The sequence below is a fragment of the Coenobita brevimanus genome, chromosome 23 (genome assembly GCF_032717465.1).
Source record: "Coenobita brevimanus isolate Jiangsu-jjx chromosome 23, ASM3271746v2, whole genome shotgun sequence".
In the NCBI taxonomy this organism is placed as follows: Eukaryota; Metazoa; Arthropoda; class Malacostraca; order Decapoda; family Coenobitidae; genus Coenobita; species Coenobita brevimanus.
Window position 1 is genome coordinate 64,834,097 of NC_136976.1, and position 14,172 is coordinate 64,848,268.

Consider the following 14,172-nt stretch of genomic DNA (forward strand, 5'->3'; position numbering starts at 1 on the left):
TTTTTTACAAAATGGATCGTACATAAATGTTCTACAATATTCTATAATCATTGCTGAAATGTTTATATGTCTGTGAGTATTTGAGCATTGAATATATAAGTGAATGATGCAATATGGTAATTTTTTTTTTTCTTTTTTCGTTCAATAGGAAGAGCTTTCATTAATTTATAATATAAACCAGTTTCAAAACAATACAGTTATAATAAGGGCAGGGGAATGAAATGATTGAAATCAGTTTCTGATACCGCACGAATTGCTGAGTGAGGAGTGTGGGGAGCGTGAGGTCTGGGCTGGCAAGAGACTTAATGTCACTCAGTACTGTACTTGGAAGTGGTTGGACACAAGTGGCGTCAAAAGAGTGCGAGAGGAATATGCTAAATTTTTCTTTAAATAAATTTTGGTAATGTTTGCGGCTTTGTGTTCAGTCCTGTACAAGTTCTCTTGCTGTCTTTTTTGTGTAGTGTATCTTACCTGTGCTGTATCTAATACTGAATAATGTCCTTTATGAGATAAAGTCCCTAGTTTGGTCATGTTTCATTTGTTTGACCTCGCAGAAAATTTCTAAGAGTAACATTTGGTTATCCAGAAAATTCCATATCCGGATTGGAAGAATCCCCACGCATTCCGGTTAATCAAGCTTTTATTGTATATATATATATATATATATATATATATATATATATATATATATATATATATATATATATATATATATATATATATATATATATATATATATATATATATATATATATGAATGATGTATGATACTACCACCAGTACAGTTAAATGTACTGGACTGTGGTAGCCAAGCTTTGGACCCCTACACCTTGAAGGGGGTAATACAGAACTGGTTGTTACCATTATCACCACTAACCTAAGTCAAATGCACTTCAGCCACGGGAAGATGATGTTGAGTACGTAGAGGAACTGGAGAACCAAAAGCAGCCAAAAACTGAGCTGGTAGGAGCTCTGCCACCAGGTGCACTAGACTGGAGACCACAGCGAATTAAGTTACAAAAATTAAGCTCATATTATGCAGCGCTCTCAAAAAGCAGGTTAACAGGTGGGTGTATAAGCTGTTCTGTAGTGATATTTTGCAGATACAAACATCAGTTTGTATTGTATCATATTTGCCATGATATTGTCCAGTAAGACTTAATTTCCATTGATAGATCAAGTACATCAGTCTTCAGCAGGGATCTTTTTTAAAAGCATTTTAAAATAATATCACCAACTTATAGCTTTATGACTAATATGAAGAATTTCTTCCAGCAATTACTGTCATATAAAAGTAGGTTAAGAATAAGACTGTTGGTATTTTAATTACTGAGTATCTTTGATTTCTCATTACAGGTTTGGTTGTAATAACTGCTGTGGCTGGGTATGCAATGGCTCCTGCCCCACTGGATCCTCTCACCCTTCTGTTCTCTTCCTTGGGAACTGGACTTACTTCCAGTGCTGCTAATGCCGTTAATCAGTTCTTTGAGGTTCCATTTGATGCTCAGATGGATCGCACCAAAAACAGAGCATTAGTCAGGGGTCAGTACAGTTCACATACACTATTTAAGTAATATTAATTACATTTTCATACCTTCCTCTTTCTAAAATCAGTAAATGTCAGTTTTAATATACCAAGTATATATCTTTGTCATATATAATGTATATACCGTATTTTGCGGCATGTAAGACGCAGCATTGTGAAAGACGCACCCTAATTCTGGCAGGGCAGTTCTGTGAAAAAAAAGTTTGCCCCAACCAAGACTGCAGTAAGGTTTCTTGATAAGAGCCATTACCACACAGATACACACTTACCTTTCAGAATCTATTCATTACTGATCATCAGCCTTTGGTTTCTTTTTTTATATACAAAGAATGGTACAGGAAAAGAAAACAATGCCCCTTCTTGACAAAACGCGACTGATATGAGCCACTATCACTTAGATACAACACTCACCTTTCAGAATCTATTCAGTACTGCTCATCATCCTTTAGTTTCTTCTTTTATGTACAAAGAATGATACAGGAAAAGAGAAAACAAAACCCCATCTTAACAAAACGTGACTTCAAACCACGAGGCCATCTCAACTTTGTTGATAAAAATTTATCAGTAAACTGATTGGCCACCCCGTCTGGGATACATGGCGTCTGGCAATGAGTGAATGAATGAGTAAACTGATCTAAACACTGTTTTTAATATTTTATGAATTTAAAACCACAAATGAAGTCAATAAACTCTATTCTTTCATTCACTGACGAAAACATAAAATACAATGAATGTTCACATCAGTTCATTTATCCTAAAAGAACCCCGTCATATTCCACACCTGTTACGGAATTTCCTCACATTGCCTTGACTCAAGCACAATATCAGAGACTACCATCATTAATCATGCACTCTAACTAACCTGTAATTACCTCCACAAATAATATAAAAAGGCAGCACTTGTAAATACACAAATTACAATGTTTTACAACCAAAGTTCAATATAGCAAGGCTGCTTGGGAACAGGATAGACAGCTGTTTTTACTCTCTTCTCTCAGTATCACTCCTTCACTGTCAGCTATGTTTGCCTTGCAGCATCAACAATTAAAAATGTATGCTTCACTGATCATAATTTACTATAAACATTCATTTCAAAACATACTATGGTGAAAACATCCATTGTTACACCTTAGTAACACTGCTGCCTCCCAGTCGCTAGACAGCAGTCTCTACCCCTTCCTCTCAGTATCACTTCCTCACTGTCAGCGATGTTTCCCTTGCAGCATCAACAGTTAAAAATACGTTCTTCACTGATCACAATTTACTAAAAACAGACATTCATCTCAAAACATGTTGAGAATGGTGAAACTATCTCTTAGCAACACTGCTGCATCCCAAGCGCTAGACAACTGGCTCAACCCTCTTCTCCCAGTATCACTCCCTTACTGTCAGCTGTTTTCCTTGCAGCATCAACAATTAAAAATGCATATTTCTCTTACCAGAATTTGCTAAAAACAGACATCCATCTCAAAACATTCGAGTACTGTGAAAACATCCATTTTTGGTCTTAACACTGCTGCCTCCTAGTCGCTATAGTACACACACACACACACGCACACATGTACACACCACATGCAACATTCGCTCACCTCTAAAACATTTACATCAGTCCGTTTTGGAGTACCCAGTGGCTTTATTATATGCCAAAAACATCAAAATGTATTTGGTTGTTCAATATAAATATCATCACTTAAGGACATGAAACATCTCAAACAATTTATTCATCCAAACATCGTCAGTGCAAGACTAAAGGTGTACAGCACCATTGATCCTAAATTTTCCATGGTTGCATCTGTCATGATCACCTAAAACCTATATTCACTTCATATTACTGACTTGGTGAAAATTTCACTCGTCTTCAAATCCTGAGAATTCATCACTACTTCCCCCGAGTCCTGAAGCATCACTGGAAGTCATCACCTCAGTCATCATCACTGTTTCACTGTCACTTTCATACAGTAAATGGTCCTCAGTACCATCCATTGAATTGCTTATACCACACTTCATACGATTTTAACTTGGCAATCGTTTTAACTGAGCACAGGCGATATTCAGACTTGGGGCATTTGATACAGCCCACATTAACCTCCTCAGTGCATGTTTCCTGAACTGAATAAAATCATATGGCGAGCATGAATAAACTACCCTATAAAATACATTGCTGGGCTGAAGGGATTATAATAAGCAGATTATCAGTTCCCTAGCCTGACTCTTCCCACTTCTAATTCCTTAACTACACCCACACCAAACTCTCACCTACACCTTAGGATTCTGGTCATTTCGGCCGTAACGTCCAAAATGGCAAACGATTTTACAACCTAACCTAACCTAACCTAACCTAACAAATTTGGACGTTACGGCCTAAATGATCCCCATTGCCGATCATGAGAGCTTTGCTTAGGCAGCAGAGATGCAGAGAGTGAACGTTGTCAATCATTCTGATCGCTTCGTCTGCTAAGAATACAGCAGAAATGGCGGACGCTGATATGAATGCCCGTCAGGCACTGCTATTTCAGATATTGCATCAGTTATGCTACTCAGTGAATTTTATCCTATTTTCATAACAAAATACTGTAATTGGGTGTGCCCTGAGTTGCATAGACATTGCTAAAGTACTTCACTTAGCTGAAAAAGTGAAGCTGTAACTTCGTTAGCTTGCTAGAGTAGGGTGTACGCTAGACACTAAACTGCTAAGTTGCTAAACCGCTAAACCCCTTGACGGTATTGGCCAGTTGAGCTGAAAACAATCCCGTGAATGCTTTGTGTTCTTGAACTTGCATGTTTTAATATCTGCTGCATATATACACTCACAAAATATCACAAAAGTAACTGACCTAATTAGGGTTACTGAATTTCCATACGTGACGAAAGTCTGTTTTGATGACTTGGCAGTTTCACTAGCCAGCATCTCTCCAGTATGATTACTTTGCTCGTTAGTGAATGGATGGCAAGCAAAGCGGTCATGATTGCCTTTCAGAAGGTTAGCAGACAGTTCACCAGTGATCATGTACGTTAGCTTGCTGGAATAGTGCGGATGCTAAACTGTTAAATTGCTAAACCGCTAAATATCTTCACGATGTTAGCCAGTTGAGCTGTAAACAAACCCGCGAAAGTTTTATGTGTTTCTGATCTCGGGTGTTTCTTAAATCTGCTGCATATACACACTAGTGTATATTATTTTTAAAAATAAAATCAAGTCTGCATACTGTAGAAAACACCTGTGGTTGCTAAGCATTGAGATGATCATCTTTATAAGAGTTTCTTCTCAGTGAAGCCTAACTAACCTGCCTTAGTCTAACGTGCAGGACGCATGGGGATATTTTAAGGTAACTTTGAGACAAAAAAGTGCGTCTTATATGCCACGAAATACGGTATATATTTTTATGTACTTGTATTATTACAAAGTGTACAGAATATTCTGGAAGGATTGTGTTTGATAAGTTTTCTTTGATTTACTGTACTGATATATTGTGGCCAATTTAACCCATTAACCGCGGTCATTGTTTTTGCCCCGACTGGCCTCTCCCGCGGGGGTTCCAGCCAAAATGTAAACAAACTTTAAACCTTTATAACTCTGCACAGAATAAATCTAGAGAGAAAAATAAGGTACCATTAGAAAGTACTAACCTTCGGCTTTGCAATGATGTAGGTTTCATGATTTCGTTGACTATCACAGGATGGGCAGTGCCATTAGAAGTGAGCGATCTAAAATCACTTTTTCGCTCACACACCATTACCAAATGCCAACCTCATTCTGATAATAATACTATAAACATATATGAACACTGCACATACGATAAACACCCACTCTGTGTTCACTGATGCAGGTAAAAGGCACTGTAATTGCCCGCACTTCACTGCCACATCAGCGGTGTTGTAATCACTATTTTTCGCTCACACACCATTACCAAATGCCAATCTCATTCTGATAATAATACTATAAACATATATGAACACTGCACATACGATAAACACCCACTCTGTGTTCACTGAGGCAGGTAAAAGGCACTGTAATTGCCTGCACTTCACTGCCACATCAGCGGTGTTGTCACTCACACGGCTGGACAGATACTGATGCGTGTTTGGTCAGGGGTGGGGTGGGGGACCTGGGGGGTGGGAGGTGGGGGCCCGGGGGGTGGGAGGAGGGAGGTGGGGGTCGGCTGGAGTGAAAGAACTTAATAGCTACTCTCCCGTGAAACAATTGGCGCATGGAAAAAACGCACGGTATTCAAAATACCGTAATGCATTATTCTGATTCATTACGAAACGAATTTTTTATTACCAAATTGGCCCACATTTGGTAATGAAAAATAACAAATGGCAACCCTGATGGGGAAGGGGGGAGGGGGGAGGGAGGAAGGGGTGAAGGGGCCATGGTGTAAGCAGCTGTTTGGCTCCGCATGGCATTTTCAAATTACGGGTGGGAAAAATTCGGATTTTTTTGGAATTTTTTTCTTTTTTTGGCCATTTTTGGGTTCCGATGGTCAAAGCCCACAATGTCCGGTAAGTAGGGATGTCCAGAAAGTGGGCGTCCGGAAAGTACAGGGATTACTGTATATCTATCTATCTATCTATCTATTGCCAGACGCCTCAATCCCGTTTGGGGTGGCCACAAACAAATCGCCTCCAAGTCGCCCTGTCCCCCGCCATTTCACTACCCTGCTCCCAACTCACACCCCCCTCTCTCATATACCTCTCCACCCCATCCCTCCATCTCATCCTCGGTCTCCCCCTCCCTCTTCCACCCTCCACCTCACTCACATACACTCTCTTCGTCAGTCTTTCACCCTCCATCCTCTCCACATGGCCAAACCACCTCAGTGTGTTCCTCACAACGCTTCCTATCACATCCACATCAACACCACAACGCTTCTTTATATCCTCATTCGTCAGCCTGTCTCTCCACGTGACTCCACAAGCTCCTCTTAAATAACTCATTTCCACTGCTCTCACTTTTGACTTGTGTCCTTCCAACAACGTCCAAGCTTCACTTCCGTACGTTAGAGTTGGTATCACAATACTGTCATGTAGTAACTTTTTTACTTCCATGCTCACTTCCCTGTTTCTTATCACTGCTTTCAAGGAACCAGCAACCTTTCTTCCCTGCTGTACCCTTTCAAGCACTTCACCCTCCAAACCTCCATCCTTACTCATCACACTACCCAAATACTTAAATGTACTCACATTTTCCAATTCCTCACCATCCAACCTCGCTATACATTCACTGACTTCACCTCTCTCAAAGACCATCACTTTACTCTTCCCTACATTCACCTTTAGGTTCCGTTTCTTACACACTCTCTCAAACTCATCCACCAAGCCTTGCAGCTCCCCTTCATCTTCACTCAACAACACAGTATCATCTGCAAACAACAGTACAGGGAGTTTCCAAACACTATCCTCTCTCACCAGGGCCACTCCAACATCCACTACCCTACCTTGTACCTCTTTTATTACCCCATCCATGTACAGATTGAACAACCATGGAGACATGACACATCCCTGTTTCAAACCAACTTTCAAAGAGAAAAATTCACTTAGTTCACCATCCACACGCACTGCAGCCTTAGCACCATCATACATACTCTTCACAGCATTCAACAACTTCCCATCTACTCCATATATTCTTAACACTTTCCACAATCCTTGTCTATCCACCCTGTCATATGCTTTCTCCAAATCCATGAAAGCCGCATACAACTTCTTTCCCTTCTCTAGAAACTTTTCCACTAAAGATCTAAGAATGAATATCTGATCTACACAACCTCTTCCCTTCCTAAAGCCTCTTAAAGAGAGGGAGGTGTGGTCAGTGAATGATACAGACCTTTTCATTTTTCAGGTCATAGGCTTATATTCTTCCATAACACCTACAGGCATGAGCAGGTATTGGGCATAAGTTATAGAGCCATGTACAATAGCCTTGATATAAATGAAAGTGGTTTACAAGTGAAATGTCATAGAAGGGAATGTGTTGGTTTAAATACTATGATATCTTAGATGTAAGCATACTGTACTATTATTCGACGACTGTACTGTGTGGAGATACAATACCAAAGAAAGTTTTTTAAAATGAGTGATTTTGGAAGATGAAGTACTGTATATATATGATTTGGAAGATGACAATGGAACAGTATGTAATGGGCTGAAAGAGTGAGATGATAATGTAAGGACAGTTTAGCCTGGAGGCAGTTTTGTCATGGCATTTCCTCTTTGGGGAGTTTTAAGGAAGGAACAGAACATCAAAGGTAATAGTGATTATGTAAATGCTGTTAGGTATCATTCATGATGTTTTAATGTATTTACTTTATTGTTATAGGTTTGATAACCCCCCTGCATGCAGTATGTTTTGCTGCTGCGTGCAGTACTGCAGGAATTGGAATGTTGTACTTTGGAACAAATGGGGTTGCTGCTGGCTTGGGTGCTGTCAACCTCGTGCTTTACACATGCGCCTACACCCCCATGAAGAGACTTACTATCCTCAACACCTGGGTTGGATCAGTTGGTGTGTACAAAGTTTTTCTCAAATCCAGATATTCTGCAGTATCAGGATAAGCAGATAATTATTTTTTAAATTTAGGTTTGTTTGTTTCATCCATAATGTGATTAAAGGTACAGTAACTTGAGTTTTAATATACTGTAGCACTGTAACTAATTTTTCATGTACTGTAGCACTGTAACTTTTTTTTTTTTTTTTTTTTTTTTTTTTTTTTTTTTTTAAATACTGCACACTGTCAGCAATTGACTAGGGTTTGTGTTGCTCACTTCTGTTTCTATTTGTGATGTTATGGAGAAAATGTCTGGGTGGATGGAGAATGTTGTAAGATAAATGATGGTGTGTGCCATGGAGATTGGGAGAGAGAATACTGCCTCCTCCCCCCTTTCTGCCTCATTGCATTTGGACAGAAATACAGTGCAGCCTCGTTACATGACGCCTTGTTGTGTGATAAGCACTACAGCGATAATTAAAAAGTTATATCCCATCCCTGTACACCGTTAAAAAATTAATCGCAATGTTGCTACAACAATATTTTCAATGGCCACCACCGAGAATCTCATGCAGATGTGGTGATGCATGCAATTTTAAATGACTGTCCAATGTTTACATTGGCTGCGATCGTTGCCTTTCATTCTATTTTGTGCGTGAAAGGCTAATGAAACACCATTGTTATCACCAAATAACAGTACATGTGCTTAACTAATAGTGCAGTGTGCAATAATATGTGATTTGTGTGAAACACTGACTCTTGTGACTTGGAAATCATGTCAGACTTACATAACTATTGTTCCCTTTTTGAGCCTCTACTCTTGCATGAAAGGCCACTGAAACATTATTGTTATTTCCAGATAACAGTGCAAGTGCTTAACAAATAGTGCAGTGTGCAATATTAAGTGAAGTGATTTTTTTTGTGTATGAAATACTGCAACTTGTGACTTGGAAATCATGTCAATGTTATACACCTATCATCTCCATTTTTGGGTATCTGCACAGCTGACTGAGCCAAGATGCCTGCCCAGTGTGTACGTTGGCTATAGCAAATTGTTGTCTTTCATTTCATTTTGTGCATGAAAGGCCACTGAAACACCATTACTGTTGCCAAATAACAGTGCAAGTACTTAACATATAAGGCAGTGTGTGATATAAGTGATACCATATCTTTTTTATGAAGTGGTCATCCAGGTCCCCCAACTGTCCATCATCTTCGGGGTAGTGAGAAGACCCTTTGTGATGACTTGTACTGGCATAGGACAAACTTCAGGTGGATGGGAGAGGTTTTTTAGGTAATTTTAGGCTTTGCAGTCAAAGTCACCCTCCCTAACCCAATCAACCTTGTTGTTCAGTAATTCATTATGCAATAGGTCTTCATTTGAGACAACCCAGTTGAATAATGAGGATGCATTGTGCACTTGTTTGTGCCCAGCAGTTATTATTTTATATATACATCTATCTGTCTATCAGTTTATCTATATGTATATAGATATATGTATCTCTCTCTCTCTCTCTCTCTCTCTCTACTGTATATTTATGTATATATATATATATATATATATATATATATATATATATATATATATATCTATCTATCTGTCAATCTATCTATACATGAGGCCCCACGTGCAAGAGTATACCCATGCACCACCTTGTCAAAAATTGAGATAATGCTATCCCACAGTCCCTCAGAGTATGTACTTTCATGTGGACTTGGTGGATGTGATGTATGACCCAAGACATAAGGGCAAAAATCCATAGAAATAACATTGGGTTTACATCGCCACCCTTTATAAAGCGCAGCCACTGTATTCATTAATAAGATTATTAATGTAAAACATCATTATTCCTAGTATATATTATTGGTGTTATTTTGTTTGTTATTGCATTTAATAGATGTACATAAAAACACAACAACGAGGACCAGGTGAAAAAAAAATGCTACATATTGATAATGTTTTTGAAAAATTGATAAAACTTACTTTTTATGTCAATAACCAGGCAGATTCGTAACTGACCACTCTACTGACATTCAACTTCATCTTACATCATAAAGGTACTCACTAGCTATTGGCCTGCGGTACTATACCCTTTCTCAGGAAACGTGAGGGAGAGAATTTTACAAAGCCTTTGCCAAAATCGGAACACGAGTGACCGTGTGAAGGATTAAGAGGTCCCCTTGGGATTCTGGACCTTCCTCCTTCCCTCTTCTGTTTTCTTTCCTCTACACACACACACACACACACACACACACACACACAACGCTTAAATAATAAAACAATGTGTAGCCTCTATTTATCTGTCAGTGCCCAGATATCGGTCCATATGAGGAGGGATGGAGGATGGTTGTGGCCCGGGTCGGAATGTGGGGAGGGTTAGGTTAAGGAAGGAGTCGGTAGCAGCATCAGCAAATTTGCCGACGATACAAAAATAGGGCGTATCATTGACTCAACTGACGATTGTCATAACTTATAAAAAGACCTCGATACGTTGTCCATATGGTCTAAAACTTGGCAAATGGAATTTAACGTTGAAAAATGTAAAGTACTTAACATAGGCAAGACCATTGGAGATACTAAATACAGCTAAGATAACAGAGAAATTAGTAAATCGGAATGCAAGAGAGATCTAGGAGTCCTTCCCTACCCTAACCCTCCCCACATTCCTTAGGCTACTCAGCTATCACTATGAAAACACACACACACACACACACACACACACACACACACACACACACACACACACACACACACCTGAAAAGCTCATCTTCATTCTTCATAAACGCAGCTGCGCTCTCTCTCTCTCTCTCTCTCTCTCAAGGTTCTGTTGGAGTGAATAGTGTCAGTGCAAAGTATGTGTTTACTGTGAAATAAGTACAGTATTATATAAAAAAAAAATAAAACACGAACATATTTAAAGAGAACACCTGCAGTAGGCCGGTTGGCCTATGCTGGGCAACTCCTTTTAAGTTTGGGTCTGCATGTTAGAGAGAGAGAGAGAGAGGTGAGGGGTGACCACGTGTCCCCTGGGAATGACCAGCCCCCCCCCCCTCTCTCTCTCTCTCTCTCTCTCTCTCTCTCTCTCTCAAGGTTCTGTAGTAGTGCATAATAATGTCAATGCAAAGTATAACTTAACTGTGATATAAGTATTATAAAATAAATAAAACATTGGAATATATTTATAGAGAACAACTACAAGAAGTCCCCTCGAGATGTCAGCATGTGGAACTGTCATTAATTCCCTGTGGGCCAATTAACGTTCACCTTCATACACGTCTACACCCTTCTGCCACAATTTTCGTCATAGATTCCACAGTATTTCTCCTCATCTTTACTTTCCAGTACAAAGCATATCATTAGTCATGATAATGATTGCACACACACACACACACACACACACACACACATACACACATGAGAGAGAGAGAGAGGGTAGATGGGGGAGGGAGGAGGGAGACAAGAAAGGACAGAAGCAGAGATTTAGAGAAAGAGAGAGAGAGAGAGAGAGAGAGAGAGAGAGAGAGAGAGAGAGAGAGAGATGCTAGATGGGGGAGGGAGGAGGGAGAGAAGAAAGGAGGGAAGCAGGGGTTTAGAGAGAGAGAGAGAGAGAGAGGGTAAGTCCATTGATGAAATGCAAATATGGATATCCAGCTCTGATTGAAGCAAGGGGAAAACTGCAGACAACTCTGTCTTGTCATCTTCCAGGAGTCAGTCAGGAGGTGCTGTGACCTGAGATGCCAACTTACAGATTCTTGATGACAGGCGAATCAAGCTCAAAAAAAAAAAAGAAAAAAAAAGAAAAAAAGTAAAATAAAAGGAATAATATGCTATTAAATCTAAATATACAACGAATAACTGGTCCAATATCTTTCGTTTATTTTTAGCGCTTTGTAACTCAAAAAAAAAAAAAAAAAAAAAAAAAAAAAAAAAAAAGTTGCATCCAAAAACAGAAACCACAGTTCATATTGACCTGTGAGCATAGCGGGTCACTTATACCCATTCATTCATTGTGTGTGTGTGTGTGTGTGTGTGTGTGTGTGTGTGTGTGTGCCTCTTGCCCTCAGGCCATGTCCCTGGCCAGCCTGTCTTCCCACAGGTCGTTAAATCAGATGCCTTCGGCCTTTGACAGTGACTTTGGAGTAAAATAGACGATATTCTACCTTCGTTTTTCCTGAGACAGACTATAGTTTATGCATAAAAGTAGCAGCATTGTATGCTAATATGTCGTTTTTTTTTTTTTTTTTTTTTTTTTTTTTTTTGGGGGGGTAAAAACAATAGTACTGTACCTTTACTAAAAGGTTTTTGGATAAAGTAGAGACAGTCAGCTTTAAAATGATGTAAATGCCTTTATCCTGGGTTTAATAGTTTTTGCAGTATCGTTCTGCGTTGTAAAAACTTTAAACGCGACTTCTGCCACTGTTAAAAAATGGTGCATGAGTAAACTCTTGCACCCAGGGCCTCATATACATGTATCTCTCTCTCTCTCTCTCTCTCTCTCTCTCTCTCTCTCTCTCTCTCTCTCTCTCTATCCATATGGTAAATAGGGGCACCCATCATCTTCTCACTCAATGTAGAGTGATGCCATATGAGCTCTACACTGAGTGACAAACCAAATGGTTTCCTATACCCTGGAAACAATTTACTTGCTGGGTGGTAACCATATAACTGGGCTTTCTGGCAGTGTTAAGTGTCCCCCAGATTCCCCTGTCCAAAATCACTTAATCATGGCAGTCATTTCAGAGAGCCTTGGAGGGCCCAATACCTGCCCATGGCTCCAACCAAATGGGCAGATTCACATGGCCATGTGGAATGTGAGAGGTGTGAATGAGGAGAGCAAGAGGGTGGAAGTGGTGAATGTGTTCAAGAGTGCAAGATATGCCGTGATGGCATTGTGTGAAATGAAGATGAAAGGGTGCGAAGTGGAGGAGTGGGAGGGTGTGAAATGTGTAAGATTGGGAATGAATGGGCGAGGAAGATGCAAGGAAGGAGATGCTTTGTTGATGAATGAGGTGTGGCAGAGTGGAATGAGAGACTACAAATGTGTCAGCTCGAGGTGTATGTATGTCAAGTTCAAGTTTGAGAAGGTGAAAGCAGTTATTGTAGCATATGCACCGTGTGAGGACAGGAGTGAGAGAGAGAAAGACAGATTTTGGGATGAGCTGGATGAAGTAGTGGGAGAAATGTCCAGGAGCTACAAGGTGATCATAATGGGGGATATGAATGGACGAGTAGGCACTGGTCCTGAGGATGACATAATGGGTTGTTGTGGAGTACCAGGAGAAAATGATAATGGGAGATAGCTAAAGGATATGTGTCAGGAGAGGAGGTTGTGCATTTGTAACTCGTATTTCAAACACAAAGATGCACATAAATATATGTGGCATAGAGGGAATGGGGACCATGTTGAAAGAAGCCTCATTGATTATGTGCTCTTAGAGAGGTTGATGATGGGAATGGTTGCTGATACGAGGGCCATGAGAGGATGATGTTGAGGTCTGTCAGATCATAAGATTGTGGTATGCAAGATCAAGCTGAGAGGAATGAGGTGGATCAGAAGACAGAGGAGCAGTCAGGGAGAAACACTGAAAGTTGAGAAGCTGAGGATCAAAGAAATGGCAGATGATTACAGGGCCAAAGTAGAGGAGTTAGAATCAGTGAACTGGAATGAACTGGAACAGCCTGTGGAATGCATGTAGGGATTGCTTAGTTAGGAAAGCTAAAGTGATGTGTGGTGTGGCAAGAGTAACAACAAAAAAGAAAGTACGGCATGGTGGGATGAGGAGTTTAAGAGAGCGGTGGAGGAGAAGAGGAAGAAGTGGCTAAAGTGGTTACAAGATAGGGGTTCCGTTGAATTAAGAACTGAGTATATTGAGAGCAAAAAGCATGTAAAGAGACTAGTGAAGAGGAAAAAGAAGAAGGTAAATGAGGATCTAGGAAGAAAAATGAATGCAAACTACTCTAAAAATAGGAAGTTATTCTGGAAAGAGGTGCAGAAATATGGAAGTGAAAGTGGAAAGAAATGTGATGGTGTGAAGGATGCAGGTGGTAGATTATTAACCCGTGGAGATAAAGGACCAGATGGAAAGAATATTTTGAAAGCATGATGAATGGGAATAGAGAGAGCAGAGTGGCTGTAAACA

The 14,172-nt window shown here is 39.9% G+C and overlaps 1 protein-coding gene across 1 annotated transcript in view; it reads left to right on the plus strand.

Annotated features, from left to right (window-relative positions):
* Cox10 (Cytochrome c oxidase assembly factor 10) overlaps positions 1-14,172 on the plus strand; it is an 83,008-nt gene that overhangs the window by 32,484 nt on the left and 36,352 nt on the right. The window contains exons 4-6 of the mRNA XM_080267157.1: positions 898-1,066; positions 1,357-1,542; positions 7,863-8,048. Of these exons, the coding sequence (XP_080123283.1) occupies positions 898-1,066; positions 1,357-1,542; positions 7,863-8,048 (541 nt within the window). The remainder of the gene's footprint in view (positions 1-897; positions 1,067-1,356; positions 1,543-7,862; positions 8,049-14,172) is intronic.